At 36.4% G+C, this 21,376-nt stretch overlaps 2 protein-coding genes across 7 annotated transcripts in view; both read left to right on the top strand.

Annotated features, from left to right (window-relative positions):
- gtf2h1 (general transcription factor IIH, polypeptide 1) overlaps positions 1 to 4,257 on the top strand; it is a 14,831-nt gene extending 10,574 nt beyond the window's left edge. For all 5 annotated transcript variants that reach the window (XM_052597622.1, XM_052597624.1, XM_052597625.1 and 2 more), the window contains exons 6-15: positions 344 to 493; positions 598 to 677; positions 762 to 895; positions 978 to 1,065; positions 2,134 to 2,222; positions 2,331 to 2,448; positions 2,525 to 2,615; positions 2,734 to 2,849; positions 2,954 to 3,046; positions 3,420 to 4,257. In XM_052597622.1, the coding sequence (XP_052453582.1) occupies positions 344 to 493; positions 598 to 677; positions 762 to 895; positions 978 to 1,065; positions 2,134 to 2,222; positions 2,331 to 2,448; positions 2,525 to 2,615; positions 2,734 to 2,849; positions 2,954 to 3,046; positions 3,420 to 3,506 (1,046 nt within the window). In that variant the 3' untranslated portion in view covers positions 3,507 to 4,257. The remainder of the gene's footprint in view (positions 1 to 343; positions 494 to 597; positions 678 to 761; positions 896 to 977; positions 1,066 to 2,133; positions 2,223 to 2,330; positions 2,449 to 2,524; positions 2,616 to 2,733; positions 2,850 to 2,953; positions 3,047 to 3,419) is intronic.
- A 1,183-nt stretch (positions 4,258 to 5,440) lies between these two features.
- On the top strand, positions 5,441 to 21,326 carry hps5 (HPS5 biogenesis of lysosomal organelles complex 2 subunit 2). 2 transcript variants are annotated; one of them, XM_052597163.1, is made up of 23 exons: positions 5,441 to 5,584; positions 6,429 to 6,544; positions 7,331 to 7,441; positions 8,413 to 8,477; positions 8,557 to 8,749; positions 9,073 to 9,203; positions 9,457 to 9,672; positions 9,763 to 9,834; positions 10,010 to 10,098; positions 10,705 to 10,883; positions 11,026 to 11,184; positions 11,874 to 12,030; positions 13,550 to 13,661; positions 14,068 to 14,214; positions 14,325 to 14,393; positions 15,292 to 15,851; positions 17,352 to 17,472; positions 17,563 to 17,712; positions 18,890 to 19,009; positions 19,328 to 19,441; positions 19,522 to 19,628; positions 19,735 to 20,077; positions 20,541 to 21,326. In XM_052597163.1, the coding sequence occupies exons 2-23, from the start codon at positions 6,440 to 6,442 to the stop codon at positions 20,599 to 20,601; spliced, it is 3,381 nt and encodes a 1,126-aa protein (XP_052453123.1). In that variant the 5' UTR covers positions 5,441 to 5,584; positions 6,429 to 6,439; the 3' UTR covers positions 20,602 to 21,326. The 2 variants fall into 2 exon arrangements, with proteins under 2 accessions (XP_052453123.1, XP_052453124.1); XM_052597164.1 differs by lacking the exon at positions 5,441 to 5,584 and adding an exon at positions 5,772 to 5,912.
- Positions 21,327 to 21,376: the final 50 nt, after the last annotated feature.

Raw genomic sequence — 21,376 nt, 5'->3', positions numbered from 1 at the left:
TGTAGTACTTTATAAATGAATGTGACTTTTATCTAATAACTATGACTTTTTACGTCATAATTATGGTTATAATTCTGTCTTCTCCTTGACAAATACATGTAATGCTGTTAAAATTTGACCAAGAGATGGTCAAACCAATCATAAAAAACGTCATTTATAATTGTAGTCTTAAAGGTATAGACGCTTATTTTAATTCACAAAAAAATGGTTTTAGTTCACAAAAAACCTAATATGCTTTGTGCTACAAACACTGACTAATATCAATAAGCAATGTTTAAGGACAAATAAATGCTACAAGAATTGAATAATACCTTTTCCTGTCTCTCTCTGCCTTTGATTGCAGTCAAGCAGAAATACGCTGAGAACGTCCCTCACAACATGACGGAGAAGGAGTTCTGGACGCTGTTCTTTCAGTCTCATTACTTCCACAGAGACCGGATCAGCACGGGCCAGCAGGACATCTTCTCCGAGTGTGCCAAACAGGACGAGAAGGGTACTGCATTTCATCAAGAAGTGGACTATTGGATTCATCTGACCGTGTTGAATGACTCTTCTGTCTTTCAATTCTGATGGAGTTTGTTTCTTCGCCTCTTTCAGGCCAGAAATCAATGGTGACCCAGGGAGTGAAGAACCCCATGGTGGATCTGCTTTTACTCGAGGATAAAACATTAGATGAGGTGAGGGATGTTACATTTTAAATCACACCTCCTCTGCGTGTTGCATCTTTTGGTTGAAACTGGATCTCTGTGTTGCCTCTGAAGGGTTATGGGACAGCATCGGTTCCCACTCCATCAAACTCATCCAACAAATCACTGAGAGAGAACAGCAACTCTGCCATAATCAAGCGCTTCAACCACCACAGTGCCATGGTGCTGGCGGCCGGCCTACGCAAAGGGTAAGTGTCTGGACTCCGAAGTGTGAGTGTTTATATCTGTGACACATCCACACAATAATCTCCATGTGTGTGTGATGTGTAGGGAAGCTCCCAGTGATCAAGCCAGTGAGACCAGCAGCACTGATGGGAACTCCAGAGATTCAGATTTCTTTCAGCCGTCACTAAAAAAGGTGAATTTTTGCCATGGCTAATGGGTGTTGTCAGGCGTGACACAAAATGTAGCAAAGCAGACAGCCTTTTAGATATATAAAAATAATAATAATTCCAGAAGTGTCCATATCATAGAATTATCCACTTCCGAAAGTACTGAAAAATAAAAAATAAACATAATTCAATTATATATATATAATGAATATGTATAATATATATTAAGGGTGTAACAGTACACGTATTCTTACTGAAAATGTTTGGGTCTTTCATTTTAGTACGCATGTGTACCAAACAAATTTTAAAAAAAATCAGGAAATTCACTGTACAGATCACTGTATACACGCCATGGTTCTAACAGTGGCATGGAGTGTGAGTTAGCGTGATCATTCCTTCCTCTTTATTAATGTAAAGTTAGATTAGATTAGATTCAACTTTATTGTCATGCAGAGTACAAGTACAGAGCTAATGAAATGCAGAAAATAAACATGAATGAACATAATGCAAGTTACAGTTATATAATGAATATGGGCTTAAAGTGCACTCTCTGAGCTTTAATTTGAGGGTATTCGCATCAAAATTGGAGGAAAGATTAAAAAATAACAGCTCTTTAATATGTACCTCCCACATTTTTCAAGAGTGTACAGTGGGGCTCGAAAGTTTGGGCACCCTTTGCAAAATCTGTGAAAATGCGAGTAATTTTCAAAAAATAAGAGAGATCATACTAAATGCATGTTATTTTTTTATTTAGTACTGTCCGGAGTAAGATATTGTACATTGATGATATATATATTTATATATATATATATATATATATATATATATATATATATATATATATATATATATATAAATATTACATTTAAATTACAATTATTATCTGTGTATATATTTTATTTTTATAATTTTTTATTTAATATGAAATAAAATGTTTTATTATTATTATTTAATTATATTAAATATATTCAGTATTTAGGAAAAATATAAGATGGTTACATTTCCAGAAATTACATATAAGTCTTTTTTTTTGTGTTCAGCATGAGCAGCACCTGATTATGTTGTTGTTGTTGTTGTTGTTTGTGGCTCTTCAGGTAAAGTTACAAGAATCCATAGAGTATGATGACCTCCAGGGGGACTCTGGGCGTAAGACCATCGCTCTGAACCTGAAGAAATCAGACCGGTAAACATCCAGCGCCTTTATTCTGTATCCACCTGACACCATCTTTTGACAGACTGTGAATCTTCATATTAAGTGTTTTTGTATTTAACGTTTGTTTGTTCCTGCAAGATATTGCCACGGCCCGATTCCTCTTCAGTCACAGCATTACAACACCAGTCAAGACATTATCAACTCCATCAGCATTATCCAGCACGAGATGAGGAGATATAAACCCTGTCTGACGCAGGTACACCGCTGACATGCATGGCTAAGTCCTGGATCGGTGTCTGTATGATTATATTGTGTTTTCTGGCCTGTTTCAGGTGATGTCCAGCAGTGCGGCGAGCTCAGCCATCACAGCGCTGTCACCTGGAGGACTTCTGATGCAGGGACGAGGCCAGCAGGCCATAAACCGTGAGTCTGTTCCTCCCATCATAATATCAGATGTTGCTTCCACTGAGATTTGAATGCATTTTATGTTTAAAACTGCCCGTTAACTTGATCTATACTCTCTTTGTGTGTATTCATGTAGAATTAGTGCCAGCTGATGTTCAGAGCGAGCTGAAGCACTTATATACAGCTGCCGGAGAGCTGCTCCGACATTTCTGGTCTTGTTTCCCCGTCAACACTCCCTTCCTGGAGGATAAGGTCAGGAAATGCACCTTCAGTTATTAATATTCACAAATTAAAATACTAAAGTAGTATTGTTTTGTTGCAACATGATTTGTTTCATCTGTCTCTCCTGTTCACAGGTGGTAAAGATGAAATCTAACCTGGAGAGATTCCAGATGACGAAGCTCCGCCCCTTTCAAGAAAAGATCCAACGGCAGTATTTGAGTGCGAATGTAAGGCCAGGCCCCGGCCACGCCCCTCCATTTACTATAATGTATAATAATACTATAACTATAATAATAATATATATATATTTTATAATACTACAATAATATATATATATATATATATATATATATATATATATATATATATATATATATATATATAAAAATTATATATTTTTTTTTCCTAACATGCATTAAAGGTGTTATTTGAGATTTAAAGTGTCAGAATTTTTTTATGTTATTATTATATTTAATAATGTAATCAGTCCCATTATGTTATTGAGGGTTTGCAATCTATATATTTTTTAATCTATCAATATTTTTGATGCACGTACAGTGGAAATGCATAACACTTTCCTGTGTTTTCTGATTGCAACAGCTAACAGGACACCTGGAGGAAATGTTTCAGGCTGCGTACAGCAAGTTTCAAGTCTGGCAAACGCGTCGAATGATGAGAAAAACCTGAAGAGATGCAGAGAAATCCATGAAAGAGAGAAAAGACTCTGGGTGAATTTAAAGAAAGAGGGAGAAGAACAGAGACACTCTCTCCCAGCTTGGGCCGGATGGAGCTTGATGGGCGGATTTTCCAGCCAATCAGAGCTGGAGGTGCTAGTGAGCAGTCTGCCTGGGGGAGGGGCTTGGAGAAGCCAATTCTGTAATCTTATTGGTCCACGTGGAGATGTTCTGCGCCAGTCACAAATAACTGTAATTATTATCTTCTCTCTTTACTTTGTTCGTTCCGTTCTGTTCTTTTTTTTTTTCTTTTTTTTTTCAGTGGATAATTTCGGTTTCTTGGTAAGAAGTGAAATTTTAACAGTGTTGTGTTTCTGCATTGACCAAACTGGGCTCAGTAATAATATCGGCGGAAAGATTTCTCAGGAACTCACAACGTTTAATGCAAAGGACTCGGGTTGAGGGAAAAGCTTTTAAGTTGACGATAAGGAGGACTCTTTACAAAATGGATATTGCAATCCAGTTCAACCCTCCTGAGACTTGAGGCTGGTTGGAAATCAGTTGCTCAAGACATGCCAATGGGAGGGGATATAGCAATACTGTAAGAAAAAAGAATTTAAAATAATAATTTCTATGTAGTGCATTTTACTGATCTATGTGCCACAAATGAGTGCACATGCTCATCCGCAATGCTTTATTACGTGTCTTCTCTAGCTGCACTGAGTTGTGGATGTTATTGCAAATAAAGTCATGATTTAAACCGGTGTCGTGTGTTTGTGTGTTGCGTTAAAAGAGCTTCCTCAAAGTACTTGTTTACCAGAGTGTGCATGCAGTGAGGAAGCTGTTATATTTTACACTGTAAACCAGAAGAGGAAGCACTGTATTCTGACTATTTTCACAGGAATTATGTTTCAAATGAATGTGTTTGTGCATGTGAACATGCTTTTGTCTGTCTGTTAGACCAGGTTTTTTGCTTTCCTTTCAACTAATTATTATTACTAATGTTCTTTTTTTATGTTTGAATAATTTTTTATTCTTATTTATTTTAATCTTTATTTTTATTATTAATTATTTTTTAATCTTCATTAATGCAATTAAAATAAATATTTACAAAATTTAAAAAAATTAATACATAATAAAAAGCTATCGTAATGGCAATAATAACTCAGTAACATTTCAATTTACACATTTATATTTATATCGTAATATAGTTTATAAATTTATAATAGGTAATAGTTTTATATTTTGTATTGATTTTAATCATTTGCATTCTTCTATTTCTATATATTTCTATTTATTTTTATTTTTATTAAAAAATAATGTGCTTAAATATGCTCAAACCAAACTTTTAAACAGATTTTGTGCAATTGAAAACTAAAAAGTCATATTTATTAGGATTTTGCGTTTACAGGTCACTTATCAAATCATGCATCAGGACCTGTGCACAATCAATACTGTTGTAGGTTATAATAACTTATCAAGAAAGACTCATCATACAGTTCAGTTGAGTCATTATGTTCTTGAATTTGGTGATGGATGTCTTTATATAATAAAATGCATACATATATATCTGAATCTGGTGCTTAAACACATTCACTTCAAGGTTGTAAGATGTTTGAGGGTAGGGTCTTTGCTATTTTTGCTTGCTGATGAAACAGACTTCTCGAATATCAATCAATACCAGCAAGAGCTTTTAATGGACCAGTGGACCCCGTTCTACTGCAAGAGCACCTACGCGTCCTTCACAGTTATTTGTTTTTAATGCATATGTTTTTAAATGAAACTTAAACTTTTAATGCATGACTAGAAATTTTATTTAATTTGATATTATATTTAATACTAAAAGTTTCCCAAGCGCTTGATGGCAAGTACTATCCAATTGCACCAGAAATAGTCCCCCGCTCTCAGTGTGAATCACTGCGCCTCACAGAGAGTGGCGCCTAATGAGGAAGTAGCGCCGGTCAGTTTTCAGTCAGCTGTCAAACACACACAGCGGCTCAAGCACATCTTCACTTTACACACTTTATGATTGGGTTTTACTACATTTCTGGACATTTCGCAGATTTAAATGCGCCTGGAGCTCAGGAGGAGGTAAAACGCGTTTTTATATGGTTTAAATGATGTTATGACTTTACAGAAATGCTCGAGGTGGCACATTTACCACCTCAAATAAGTTAAAATTGTATTCACAACAAAGTAAACAACGTTTAAAAATGTTTAAAGAGTATTTTCTTATGTTGCCTTAAACGTGTAACGTTACGTGCCATAACGTAAAGGACTTCGGAGTCATTAGTTGGAGAAATAGAAACTAAAACGTTGTTGGTCGTGAAAGTCCCCGGGCTTCCAGCTCAGGATCAACTCTCACATTTATTAAACTGTTTAAAGTCTCGATGAGATTAACAGACTTAAACAAAAACAGGTTTGTTCGATGTTTTATGCGGTTTTGGCGAGCTCTAAGCTCAGATCTCGTGACCAAAGGTCATGCTAATCGGCTAACGAGTCGCTCTGATTGGTAACTTTTACTTTTATAAAATGTTTTACAAACTGAATTCGTCTAAACGTGTGTTTCACACGAAGGGGAAGTAATCAAATGTGTGTATATGCATGAGCTACTAAGCGTTTTTTCTTTTCTGCTTACTGTCGTGTGTAAAAAAAAAAAAGGAAAAAGAAAATACTACGTTAGTTCCCAAATAGATGGAATCTGTCACTCTGCAACTTTGTTTTTATTGTGTATCTGGTTATTTTAGACATTATATAGTTGATACATAAAAATGTAGCTGCATATATAGTCCCTTGGTCTTAAAAAAAGGTAGAAAATTATTAAAAGAAATATAGGGGGAGAGTTGTAGTCATGCTTTTTTCAATTGGATTTCTCTGGAATCATATGACACTGACTAGGGATGTGTCTGTAAACTATTCTCCTGTTTCCTCTCAGACCGTGGCAGGATGATTCCTGTGGTTCCTGTGGAGTCCTGCACACATGTCCTGACAGAGTTTGACTGTCTGGACCCTCTCCTTTCCGCCCTTCGACTGGACTCGGGACGGATCAGAGTAAATCCCACATTTACCTACTGAACGAACTGTTGTGAAACAGTCAAAAGTTTTGATTTTATGATGTGGCGTCTGATGTTAAAACTGACCTGAACTGTGCTTGGTGCTGTTTACTTTCAGCAAGCCTCTTAAAACACGTTTTAGTTTCTGTTCTGTTAAATCTATTTGATTTTGTGCAATAAGAATTATTTTAATTATGGAGAGGAAGTGGATGAATGTAACAAAACCTGTTTGGGTCGTCTTTCAGCCCAAAAACCCAAAGGAAAAAAATCTGAAAATATGTTTAGCATGAAAAAAAATTACCATTAAGTTTTTTTTTTTTTGCATTGCATTGCAACATTGCAGTATTAGCTTAAATGATTGACGTATAATAAAATATAATGATAATAAAATTATTATAATTTTTTTTATTTAACACACTAGCGGTAAAACAAAAATTTATCAATTTAATATGTAAAATGTTATAACTAATATAAGAATATTAATTTTAAATGTGCATATAATTACTTTTATTTGCATTGGATTTCAGTAATGAGGATTTTTTATTGTTGTTGTTGCATTACATTAAATATGCATTGTAATTCTCATTATTAAAAATTCTTAATTCTTAATTGTCATGAAAATTTTCTTTTTTGCCGCTCTCTTTAAGCAGAAGTATTTTTATTTTATTATATATATATTTATATTTATATTTATATTTTATATAATTAATTTATTTTCTTGTTCTTGGCAGGTTTTGCGAGATTCTCTCTAATATCCTTCTATCCCTGTCTGTGTATCTTGCAGTGCACATGTCTCTCCGTGTCCAGGAAGTGGTTGGCTCTGGGCACATCTGCCGGAGGGCTTCACCTCATTCAGAGAGATGGCTGGAAGCAGAAACTCATTCTCACACACAAAGTACACAACTAAATCATTGCACAAGTTCCCCTTTAACACAGTTAGTGATTGAGTTGGTGCACAGAACTATTAGCAGTATCGAAATACTGTTGTCGACCGTTATCAATTAGATATCAGTGTATTTGCAATAGTGCTGCATGGGCACTGTATATATGCACTGAGTGAACACGGTTTATTTAAAAGTGAGCAGCTCGTGATCCAGTGTTTTCAGCATCTCATAGTGGCTTGGTTCACAGTAAATGCTGCCTCGCACAAACTAAAAAAAAAAGAGTTTTGCATCAAAATTAAAGTTTAACAGTTTAACGTTTGAAAATAAATAAATAAAAATAAATATTCATTTTGCAGTTGTAATGTTATTATATTATTAATCTTAAATATTCTTGTTTTTTTATTTTATGCTTAAATATTCTTGATTGTTATTAGATCTTTTTATTTAATAATGTCTTTGTTATAGTGTAATTATATATTTTAGTACTGAGTAACATTAATTAACTACATGTACTTACTATATGGTTAGGATTTGGGTTGTCTTAGGGTTACTTGCATGTAATTATGCATAATTTATTGTTATTATAATAGTAAGTACATGTAATGTGTGTAACAAGCACACCTTAAATTAAAGTGTTAGCTTATTATTAATGTTATTTCTTTATTTTTTTCATGCAGCCCAAATGTATGTGTTATTACATTGTGCAGTCTGCAACAGTATGAGCATGACGTATTCTGAAACAGTATATGCATGCTTTTTTCCTGTGTTTATAAATAGTTATTGATCACACCAGCACACAGGATCCTTACACTTGCATCTAGGCTCAGAATGCATCGTTCTCTGCTTTGACTCATGAGAGATGTTTTTACAAGCTAGAATGTTTGTGCACAGGCGACAGTGATAATAGGGAAACTTAACTGTCTCTAAATGCTTGTGAAAAAATGGTGGAGATTAATAGCCATAACCTAATTTTTTTTTTTAGGAAGGCTCAGTCACGCAGGTCTCATGCTGCCCCCATGATGAAGACTTCATCGCTGTAGCAACAAGGTATTCAAATTGAGGTTTATATGCGCTCCTGGTGTTTTCGGTTGCCAGTCTGGACTCTTCTGATGTGTGTGTGTTCCAGTCAGGGTTTGGTGGTGGTTTGGGAGCTGCATTTAGAGCGGCGTGGCCGTCCTGAGCGCGTGTCTGTGTCCTGGGAGCACCGGGGACAGACGGTAACATCTCTGTGCTGGGACACCACGGCCCTCCGAGTGTTTGCCGGAGATGTCGGAGGGAAAGTGTCCTGTGTCCGAGCTGGGTCATCTAAACTCGGGAAGGTATAAGAAAACGTACAAGTTTTAACAGTTGAAGTTGTTGAATGTTAAATGTTGAGTCACATGATCTTCAGAAATCAGTCTAATATTCTGATTAACTGCTCAAGAAACATTTCTGATTATTATCAGTGTTCGAAACAGTTGTTCTTCTACATGAACTGCAATACATTTTCTTCACGTCTTTACTGTTACATTTGATTAATTTAATGCATCCTCGCTGAATAAAAACATTCAGTTTGATGCATCTTATTTAAATGATAACCAGTGATTTTAATCTATGCATGATTGTTTCTGTCTGTGTTTGTTGTGGTTTGGCGTCCAAACAGGGTTCTGGGTTTGTGATCTTCCCAATTCAGTCCATCACCACAGTGGATTCACGAGTGGTCCAGCTGGGCTACTCGGACGGACACCTGGTGATCTCGTCTCTCAGCCGCTGCTACCTGTGTGACACGGAGAGGTGTGTGTGTGTGTGTGTGTGTTTGCAGGAGACATGGGATGTCCCACAGCTATACCAACAATAAGTTAAATAAAATAAAAAATAATCACATTTCATTTGAATTAGGCTCTTTACTTGATCAAAGTTTCATGTCAGATATTGAGATCACATTATCTCAAATTTTCTCAGACCATAACTTAGATTAAAATGCATATTAATCGTAAGACAAACTAAATGGAAATTGACTCTGTTCCTGTCTCTGTTCCCCTTTCAGGGAGAAGTTCTGGCGTGTGGGTAATAAAGAGCGAGATGGAGAGTTTGGGGCATGTTTTCTCCAGCAGGGTTCGGCGGGTCAGCGGGGTCAAGCGATGCTGTACTGTGCCCGGCCCGGCTCTCGCATATGGGAGGCCAGTTTCGGTGGAGAGGTCCTGAGCACGCACCAGTTTAAACAGCTGCTGGCCTGCCCACCGCTGCCCCTCGTCTCTTACAAGTGAGCCTCATGCTCGTGACCTCATAAGTGTTTGTTCTTCTGCCTCTATCTCAATTCTTTTCTCTCTGTGTATTTGTTGTGTTATTTCAGGAATGAGCCACATTTCAACCCGGCACAGACGAGTCCACAGTCTCTGGCTTTCCCAAGACTCCTCCAGTTTGGGTAACCACCCCCTGTGCTACAATAACACAAGACCTTTAGTGAAGACACACTGTTTCATACCTGCTATTGTGACTGTGATGATAAACGTCTCAGGTTAGAAAGGTTTTTGGGTTAATATTTAACTTGTGAATTGTGTGTGTGTGTGTGTGTGTGTGTGTGTGTGTGTGTTTCTTAGTGATCAAAACCTACTCACCTGGACGGATTCGGCCATCTACATCTTCACCCCTCACAGCGGTCAGGTTCTGCTGTGGACAGAGGTCAAAGGTGAGAGGTCATTGTTCAACCTATATCAGGTTTTAATTATGAAACTTCACAATGCACAGAAAAATATATTTACTCAAAAAACAAAACAAATCGATGCATAGATAGATAGATAAATACATATGTTAAAACATATTATTAATAGGTTTATATATAAATGTATTAATGTTTTAACATATGTAATTAATAACTATTTAAAAATGAATATTATTTTTTATATATATATATATATATATATATATATATAAGTATTTTATATTTTAGCTATATATAAAGTATAAAAATAACTTTGTAAAAATCTTAAATACATTTTACTTATTTAAAAATATATTATATTATATTATATTACAGCTCTTTATGGCTCTTTATCTGCCTTCCTAAAAAAATTTGAATATAAAATAACCTTAATTTTTGATAATGTAACAGAATTAACATAAAACATAAATATTTTAACAATACATTTTTAAAAAGTAGCAATATAATTTTGTATATATTTATTATTTTTAACATTTATAACAAAAAATAGATAAATAAATACTGTATGATGTCTTTTATTGTAAGACCTGATTTCTAGCTCTTGGATCTGTATCTGTCGTCTTTTCTCTATAGATGTGGTGGAGATTTCAGTTTTCCGTAATGAGTTATTTTGTCTACACGGTGACGGGCGTTTGTCTCACCTGTCTCTGATGTCACCTGAGCGCTGTGTGGAGCGTCTGATGAAGAGGGAGAACTGGACGCTCGCCACCACCGTCTGCTGCATGTTTCAGCACGCCATTATTACATCCAGGGTACACATACAAGCACCAACACATGTAGTGTCCATACTGTGCAGTATGCATTAAATATTACAAAAATGATTTAATCAACATTAAATATTACATTAGTACTCCATTCCAAATAAAGTATCACTCTTTTGCATCTCTTCCTTAGGCTAGGAAGTCCCTCCCCATTGATCGGTTGGAGCAACTTAAGGCTCAGCTAAACTCCGCCTCCCAGCAGCAGCTGATTGGTCAGCTGGAAGAAGTGATCAGCAAACTGGAGCCACTGGACTCCGCCTGCAGCAGCCGCAGGAGCAGTATTTCCTCACACGTGAGTCCCAAAACACAGGCATATGTACAGATCAGAGGTCGCGTTAAATGGAAAATTTTATATAATTGACGGAATATATTTTTTTTAGCAGTGACGGAAAAATTTGAAAGCTTTCCGTCACTTTGACAGATTACATTGATGGTGTTCTGTTGTAATTTATAAGTGTAATTCCAAACCTGTCCAGTTGGTGGCGAAATCTGAGACTTTGTTTCATAACAAAAGTAACAAAGCACCGAATTTATTGGATGGGAGGCGCACTATATGTACTGTTCATTCATCAACTGAAAACGGCATCGATTGGGATTTAAGGATCAAATCGATCCTTAAATCCCAATCGATGCTGTTTTCAGTTGGTTCATAAAAATGAGAATCTACTAAAATCGAGAATTTTTTTGTTGATTTTGTTTAGTTGTTGTTAGTGGCCTCTGCTGTCACTACAGTGTTGAACATGAACAGTCTCTGTTCATCTGTTCTCATCATAAATAAAATAATAAATGCATAAGCCTACATGCTCGTCCTATAGGTTTATGATTTAAAAATAAAAATTAGAACAAAAATACAAGCAATTAAATGACTGGAATGGAATTGTTACTAGTCTGTTCATCAGAAATGATGGATAATGGTAAAGTATAACGCAACTTCTGGTGCAGATGGATGTTTTTTAAAATAAAAATATCTGTTGTTGGCAGGAGAGCTTCAACGTTCTGGACTGCGGCATCTACCGTGTCATCAGCCGACGAGGCAGCCAATCAGACGACGATGCCAACTCCCTCGCCAACCAATCGATGCTCGAGGAGGAGCGGCTGAGGGAGTTCAGTTTCACCGAGGAGGAGCAGGTGGAGAATGGTGAGACTGAGAGAGAGTCACTGAGAGAAAACAGAAGATCGATTTCAGACCTAAAAGCCTGTTTCTGATTGTGATTCCGGCTCTCTCAGTGGAAATTACTCCACTCACATTTCATTATTGATCAGAAAGTATGGAAGCCTTTTATGCCATGGGATGAAAAAAAAATAAAAACGGGCAGTTGCAGCTTTCTATCTCTGTTTTTCTCTGAATTGCACTCAAAGATATAAACTTGCAATTCTGACTTTTTTTCAGAATTGTTCATTTCGCAAACTTATAATTTACTCTTTGCAAAGAGTTACTATTGCTGTCCCCGACAGGCCACACCACTCTCACTCCACACGTCATGTTCTCACGCCGTGAAAAATACATCACAGAGCAAAGGGAAACTGAAACACGCTGACAAACAAGACCGAGCAGGTTACTTCTGCTATGAAACAAGGTCTCCGAAACAATAAATAAATAATGTTTTGCCGCTCTTTTATGTGCCACGACAGATCAGCGTTCAAACAGCATGTCAACCAATCATCTCTTCCTCTTTACTGGTTATAGCAAGAAATAAACATGAATGAACATCAGAAGATATCTTGTTCTAACTGCAGGAAATCGTTAACTCAATACTCACCATTTTCCATTTTTCAATACTAATCTACTCCCTCGTCTGTTTGTCTGACAAAATGGCAGATTCGCCGTTATGATTGGTCAGATCGCCTGTCAATCAAACTCCCCTGGTGAAGGGTCAGTTGTGAGATATAAACTTGCAGAATTGTGAAATAAAAAGTTGCAATTACTTGCTCCTTTTTTTTTAATCTCATGGCAAAAAAAATAAACAAACAGGCTTTCATAAGAGAGACTACAAAGATATTGTAATTACCCATTTTACTAATTTGACATATTTTGAATTAGGATATTAAACAAGGAAATCAAATTTAAACAGGGACTTGATTCAATTTATGTGTAAAAAAAGGATTAGCAAATAAAAGGCATTTTATTGGCAGATAACATACAACAGATGAATCGTTGACCATAAAACCAGGGATGAGTATTAAAATAGCAAATTTAGCCATTTTTATTTCCACATCTAAGCGAATATTTTGCACAAAGCAACAAACTCACCACCAATCAGAATTTAACTGATATTTAATAAACAGTTTGAATGTTCAATATGCTGTCGACCAAAATAAAAACCAATCAACTGACAAAAAAATGCAGTTTGTAGCTGGTCATGACAAAAAAATATCATTTTTAATATTTTGAATTATTTTAATAGTTTTATAGAGGTAATTGTATGTCAGTGTGTTGTATGTCATACATTGTGCAATAAAATCCACTAAAAACATCAATGAGCCTTAGTTTAATCATTTCTCTGGTGTTTTGGATGCTTAAATTCTTCTTTTTCGGATCATTATTATCTGCTTTATTCTGTGCTTTTGCTCAATTATCACACATCTTCTGACTTGATTCTTTATCTCTTTTCAATCATCTCTTTATTATTTCATCTCCTCCTTTTGCTGTCCTGAAGACTCTCAGTCTGTGCGTGGAGAGGGCGACAGGTCAGACATCAGCTTGCAGTTTCTGCCGCTGCCTTTCCGCTCAAAACCCCCACGAGTCGCCCTGCAGGCTGTTCGAGACAGGTACACACACACACACACTTATACAGCTGTCCCTAAAACTAATAATTTCACTTCCTCTTAAATTTCACACCAGACCCAGTTAGCTTTGCTCTGATTGGCTGGATCACAAGGAAGTAAAATTCCACTGAAGAGTCAAAATTCTATTAGCTCTCATTAACATGCAGCTGCTGATACCCAGGTTATTTTTAACACTGTAACTTCCTGTTTTGACGCAGTGCCACATATTGCTTTGTCTCATTGTCTCATTTTATGGTGATGCCTGAGATTGGTAAGGTTACGAGTTATGTCCGCTCTTTGTTTTCTTTATGCAAAATCAGCAGCATTTTATTTCCTTATATTTCGGGCGATCTTTCCTGATGTTGGTGACAATCGCTGTGTTTTGTGTCTGTGAATATGTGTACCTCAGTGTCTCCAGCTTTGTGAAAAAGACAACCGAGAAGATCAACACGCTTCAGATGAACTCTGACCTGTGGCCTCGGCCTGACCTCAGGGAAGGGGTTCAAGGGGAGGTCATGGCCACAGTGACCCCTCTTCCAGAAGAAGTCGAGCATGAGTCAGTCTGATTTACTTTCTGACTCCCTATTGATGTTTTCTGACTGCTGCTGTCGGTGATTTGTATATTGAGATTGTTTTTATTGTTGTGTCTGATTGTCTCTCTGTTAGATTGAACACTGAGCAGTCCAGCTCGGAGTCTGAGCTGCAGGAGTTGAGAGCCGCCACAAAGAAAGCCATGTGAGTTTAGAGGAGCGCTGCTTCGTACTGCTGTATACAGGCAGGAAGATGTTCAGTCGAGTTGAATTATAAGCTGTTGAATGTTGGCATCTGGTACATTAATTAGAAAATCATGCAATTGTTTGGAAATGTACTTTTTATTCAAAAAGGATGCATAAAATTGAAGAAAAGTGACATTTATAGTGTTAATTTTCATTTCAAACAAATGCTCATCTTTATAACTTTCTGTGCATTAAAGGACCCTAAAATAATCTATCATGGTTTCCACAAAAATATGAATAGAACAAAAAGTATTAATACATTTACTTTTTGAGCAGCAATTCGGCATATTAGACTGATTTCTAAAGGATCGTGTGACACTGAAGACTGAAGTTATGATGCTAATAAATTCAGCTTTGCATTACAGAAAAAAATGACATTTTACAATATATTATATTAAAAGAGAAAACAATTTTTTTTAATTGCAATAATATTTCACTGTTTTTACTGTGTGCAGAATTGGTGAGCATACATTTCATTTAGTCATTTCCATAATTTGAACTGAATTTTTCAACCTCAAGTTTATAGATTAAAATGAAATACATTAATGCGAAAGCGAAATTATGTGTTTTATGTGCACAATTAGAAATAGAGGTTTTGACACAGTTGTGTTTAGCCATTTTCTGTTAATTTTAATAGCCTTCAGTGTGACAATTTTTTTTAAAAGTATGTATAATTATATTTAGTCTCTCAATTAATATTAAGTCATAATTGTATGTTTGTATAATAATGACAATTAATATTTTCCAAGTTCTTTCAGATGAAATATAGCATATCATACTAGATGTAATTACTGCCCAATCTCTGTAGTTGCTTTACCTGTGCATTGTTATTAGAGTTGATATTTGTTCCTCTGCAGCTCTCAGATCCAGGACCCCATGGTCTTATTGGACCCTGTCTGTCTGAGCGATGTCCTTCGAGAGTGGGCTCCAGTTCTGGAGAGGGTCCTGGGTCCGGAGGATCACACCAGACCTACAGAAACAACAGCTCAAGAGGACAAGCCTCTGGAGGAAGAAGAGCTGGTTTCATCAATGTCCTGCTGTGTCGTGGTTCAGCCAGATATCTACTCTGCTAACCTGCATGAATCTGCATCCCTCACTGAAGCAGAGGAGCATGGAGAGAGCACCCCTTGTTCCACCGCCCCAGTCAGAGCGCTTTTCCCACCTCTGGCCAATCATGTCGAACTAATACAGCTGTTTTCCCCCAAACCTCTGCCTCCTGACCTCCAGGCTGACCTCTCGCAGCTGGCCTGTCTTTATCTGGAGATGGGCTGTCCCGGTAGAGGAGGCATCGAAAGCGTGTGTGTGTTCCTGAGGAGGTACTTCTTCCTGTTGGACCAGGAGAGAGTGAGGAAGATGTGCACGCTGCGATACAGAGAGCACCGCGAGGTGATGAAGGCCTATATTGCTGGCATGCTGGGTAAGCTTTTTACATCATAATTTTTTTTTACATAACTGTAATAATTGGTGCATTTAAGTCCTCTAGGGAAGTTTGTATTTACTAGTTGGCAAGTCATAATTGCAGCTCTGGTCAGAGCAAAAAGTGAAACTAAAAACTGAAAGTTTTATAAAAAGTACAGACCAAAAGTTTGGAAAAATTACTATTTGTAATGTTTTTGAAAAGTTTCTTCTCCTCATCAAGCCTGCATTTATTTGATCAAAAATACAGAAAAAACAGTAATATTGTGAAATATTATTACAACTTAAAATAATAGTTTTCTATTTGAATATACTTAAAAAAATAATTTATTCCTGTGATGCGCAGCTGAATTTTCAGCATAATTACTCCAGTCTTCAGTGTCACATGTAACATCAGTCGATCACATGATCATTTAGAAATCATTCTAATATTCAGATTTATTATGAGTGTTGGAAACAGTTCTGCTGTCTCATATATTTGATCAATAAAAGGTTTAAAAAGAACCGCATTTATTCAAAATAAATAAAAAATTCTAATAATATATTTTCTTTACTATCACTTTTTATCAATTTAGCACATCCTTGCTGAATAAAAGTATTGATTTTATTTAAAAAAAAAAAAATTACTGACCCCAAATTACTGACCAGTAATGTATATTGTTATTACAAAATATTTATATTTTAAAAACATAGCTTCTTCTTTTTTTTTTTTTTTACTTTTTATTCATCAAAGTATCCTAAAAAAGTATCACATGTTCTGAAAAAATATTAAGCAGCAGAACTGTTTCCAACTTTGATAATGAATCATCATATTAGAATTATTTCTAAAGGATCATGTGATAATGATCCTAATAATTCAGCTTTGCATCACAGAACTAAATGATCATTTAAAGTATAATTAGTTTAAGTTGTAATAATATATCACAATATTAAATTGTTTTTCTGTATTTTTGATCAAATAAATGCAGGCTTGCTGAGCAAGAAACTTATTTCAAAAACATAAAAAATAGTAATTTTTCCAAACTTTTGGCCTGTACTGTATATATATATATATATATATATATATATATACAGTTATTTCAGCTAGTATTCAATGCAACATTTTCTATTTTGATTTAGTTCAGTTTATACTAAAATAAAAAAACAAAAACAACTAAAACAAAAAAATTTAAATGTGTTTTTGCTTTTTTATGTTTTTATTCAGTTCCTGAAGGTGCTGTAAATTGAATCGTTTGATATTCGATCATAATTGTTCAGTACTATGGTATTTTGTCCATTGAACTGGATTTATTGTTAAATAAAAAATAAGAAAAATTTTAGCAAATCCATTTTTGAACTTTTTAACGACATTGTGGTAACCTCAATGCAGGTTCAGCTCATTAACACAATCTTTCCAACATGACTTAAATGTCCCTAATGAATCATTACACAGGCCTGCATTATATTCACTGTATTCATTGTGTTAATATGAATTCTCCTAATATTCCTCGGGGTGTTGTAGAGTTCACTCAGGCCAGTAAGGTGGTGGAGGTGATTCAGAAGGGCGATCTGCTGAAGTCTCTGCGCAGTCTGAGAGAACTTCAGCCCTGGAACGCACCTCTGCTACTCTCACACCTGTACAGGTGAGTTTAATTATTATTATGTATATCTAATGACAATATGGCCACCTGCAGACCTGAATATTGAATATAATGCTTCTTTTCTCTCTACAGACTCTATGATAAACACGGAGAGGTGGCTGTTCGTGCCTATCCGCAGTTCTATCCCACAATCCTCCCCTCTGACATCATGGCCATGGCTTTACCCAGCCACTTCCTGCCTTATCTGGACAATCTGGTCCAATCACGAGCCGAGCAGCAGCGGTAAGGCTGCGTACCATTATACAGTGTTTTATGATGTTTGTTTATCATAGCTGTAAAGTAGAGATCGACCGATATGGGATAAGTCAATCATTTCCATAAAGGTTTTAGAGCATTTATCAAGCAGAATTTTTCAAGTTTGTTGGAACATAAATGTAAACTTTAAATATACATTTAAATAAAATAAATAACATTTTATAAAGAAAAATCAATTAAACTGAAAAATAAAAATAAATAACAGTAGTGCTGCAAACACACTAGCAACCAGCAACATTTGTGTTTGTTATAAATGACACAAAACATCTAAAGTGCATTCTACTTTCAAACTTACATCGCAGTCTGTTCATTATTAAAACAAAGTACAGTCAACCAAACATATACAAGGTTACACTGGTCAGTTTACATACACCGTATACCGGTCCACTCTGCTGTTATGCCAAGGACGTTTTTGCTCATGTGAAGAGGATGATCTTTTCCGTCTAGTTTACATAAAAAATAAAACATATTATAGTTTAACATTCAGATACATTGTGAATATGGAAACATTTGGATTTGTGCTGAACGAGACGCGAGTAATATCCTCCAAATACATCTAGTCAAACCCGCACTCGCTCGTCCTCGTATGCACGCACAAAAAAGTACTGGTCAAATACTTGCATAAAATGTTTGATGTGAAATAGCGCTTCATTGACTGCACAGCAAAGCCACAAGCACCAGAGTTACGTTTGGGATCATTTTATTTTTAATACTATAGTGTGATTTGAAAACATTGCAATTGCGTTTTAAAATACAACAACGAGCACCACGAAACCGTTTAAAGAAGCGCATTCAGCGGTCTCCTTGACGGGAAACAGTCAACAAAGTAAAATTATTTCAAACGTATTACGCACTCTCTTCATTTTATCAAATGATCATAATCACATCTATTCATTACAGTCCTGCTACTAGCATTTTATTCAGACTAAATCATTTAATTTGGGTGAGAAAGCTTTTTTTCCAAGTGGCTTTTGCACATAACAATAATACTGTTGCAGACGCATTTTGCAGCATTAAGGTTATTAATTGATCGTTAATTTAAACGACAATATATTACAAAATTACAAATATCGGACCGATATATTGGCCGACCGATGTATCGGATTTTGAATATATCAAATCAACTATTTCTGTCATCTGCCAGGTTGTCTTTCTTGGGCTCTCTCCTCCAGCCGGAAACTCTGCGACAGGATTGGCTGGAACTGGCGCTCTCCCATGATGCCCCACAAAAGAATGACACAATCACTGCTGACGGACAGCCCAGGTACAAAAAAAACAAAACAATTTATACGTAACCAGATTCCTCAACAAGCAAGTATGAAAAAATAAAGTTATCTCTGTAAAATAAATTACATACGATATTCATATACAGCTGAAAAAATAGAAGTTTAAACCAGTCCTAAATTTTGTTATCTTTTCCTCAGACATTTATATGTGTCCTGTTTAATTTGATAAATGACTATCATGCCTTTATAACCTTTCTATGTATATACAATCACTTGTACACCTTGTGCAATATGTGTATATGGTACTCGGTACCCTTTAAGAAAATGATGTATTTATAAAGTCTCCTATGCTGTAGGTGGCACTCTCATTTCTTCAGCTGGGGTTATGGGCGTCTACTCTCTTTGCTGATTCGTCTGCCGGCTGATCTGGCCTCCAAACAGAAGATGCTGGAGATGTGCAGAACTCATGGGTGAGTGTAGAATCAGACTGGACAGAATTGGATCAGAATGTGTAGTTGTGTGTGCTGTGACTGTGTTATTTGTCTCTCAGGTATTGGATGGGTTACCTGTACCTGTGCAGAGAGCTGCAGCGGCGGCCCGAGGCTTTCAGTGCCATCTGCAGACTGGACGACATGACACTACTAGAGGGGGATGATGGTACCACGAACACAGATGCTCTAAACTGTCAATACAAACTCACTTAATTGGTTTCGCTGTGGAGTTATTCTATGTCTGTAATGCCTCTCTCTTTGTCTTCCTGCAGGTATTGTACCTCAGTCTCTTGACGAGTGGGTGTTGTTTCTCCAGCTCTCACAGCAAATCAGTTCAAGCAGCGAAGCCCCGCCCACTTCAGCCCTTCCCAGCAGCCCCAATGGGTCCTGTTCAGAAGACACTAACGGCACAAGCGATAGTTCTCCCGACCTATCAGACGCTTCGACTGACTGGAGCACTCGCGTCAGCCCGGAGAACATCATCCTGCGTCTGGTGCGGGTCTTCGGGCCGGACCGGGCCCTGACGGCCCTCCAGGAGCGCGGGATACAGGTCGATCTCAGCTCACGCTCAACGCTGGTCTGCGATCTGCTTCGTGTGGCTGAGAAGCGGCAAAGGTGAGAGCGTGGAAAATAATACTGGGCTTTTCAGAAAGCAGTACACTAGTATTCGATGCATAAACGTACTGTTTCTTAAAATATAAGTATATAGAAAAATATACAATACTTAATGCTAGCATGTTAGTAGTCCAATATTAGGCGAATATTAGGCAGTGTACAGTACATACTGCGTTCGTAGTATGCTAATATATATGTTTTTGGAAAATAATAGGCAATGTAAATTATATAGGAAGTAGAATGGTAGTATTCCATTCTAAACAAGTCATTTTAGGAAAATATTAGGCATTGTATTGTTTATATGATTATGACAAAGTATTGTTTTTTTGCATTTTGGAAAATAGTATGCAGGGTACAGTATATACTGCGCAGTGTACTTGTATTGCATTCTTAATGAAGGTAATGTTTAACAGTTCCTGTGCTCGTGCATTCATTCCTCTTTGTTTTCTCTCTGATGTTTTAGAGCACTGATTCAGAGCATGTTGGAGCGCTGCGATCGCTTTCTGTGGTCTCAGCACGCTTAAGACCTCTGTGTCCACATGATCTCCACATATGCCTCCGGGACCCAGCGCTGCTCTCAGTATGGACACACTACGACCTGCCTTCAGTAGTTTGGGTCATGTATCTATAAAACAGTCTCTCTGTGATCAGCTGCCTTGCTGAAGATCATGTGGCAGATCAGCTGATTTCAGACTGTGATGCATTCCAGTCAATCTAACGCTGATTCCAATTCAACGTTTTTCACAGGAGCACTATGACTGTATTGTGCCATAAATGGTGAAAGCATTGCGTTGGAATCACATGACTTGGTATAAACTCTTCTTCAGTGTTTTGTCCTGTTTCTTATTTAGCCTATTAAAAAGGTGCTGACACAGTATTAACCATGGGCTTTTTTAAATCATTCATAAATGCACATAAATCATCCTATTGAATTGAATGCAACAATTTATGTAAGAATAAGGCCCAATGTGTTTTCATGTGGTTTTAGAACTATGTAGAATATAAAATATATCCCTTATATAAATATATATATATATATATTTAATAGCCTTAATGAAAGTATTTGAGAACCTTGTGAAACAACGGAAAAACTAACAACACAGTGTTCTTTTAATCAGAGATAACTATAAATAATTGTGAATGTATGAACTAAAAGAGGTTTTGTAACTAATGCCATGTGGCTCAGCTGGTTTAACAGGCTGCTCTTAATGAAAAGCACAATAAATATTAGTTTCATGTTCATTAATAACCGCGTCGAAAGTGTCGTTCCTTTGAACGCATGACTGAGAGAATCTTTCT

The sequence above is a fragment of the Carassius gibelio genome, chromosome B25 (genome assembly GCF_023724105.1).
Source record: "Carassius gibelio isolate Cgi1373 ecotype wild population from Czech Republic chromosome B25, carGib1.2-hapl.c, whole genome shotgun sequence".
NCBI classification, from domain to species: domain Eukaryota; kingdom Metazoa; phylum Chordata; class Actinopteri; order Cypriniformes; family Cyprinidae; genus Carassius; species Carassius gibelio.
Note: the sequence above shows the minus strand (reverse complement) of the source record. Positions and strands in the feature narration are given on the sequence as shown.

Excerpts from the sequence above, each read along its gene's own strand:
- hps5 (XM_052597163.1), top strand. The coding sequence starts at position 6,440 with ATGATTCCTGTGGTTCCTGTGGAGTCCTGCACACATGTCCTGACAGAG. Across the intron at positions 7,442-8,412 it reads AACTCATTCTCACACACAAA|GAAGGCTCAGTCACGCAGGT; the intron begins GTACACAACTAA and ends TTTTTTTTTTAG. Across the intron at positions 17,473-17,562 it reads CTACTCTCACACCTGTACAG|ACTCTATGATAAACACGGAG; the intron begins GTGAGTTTAATT and ends TTCTCTCTACAG.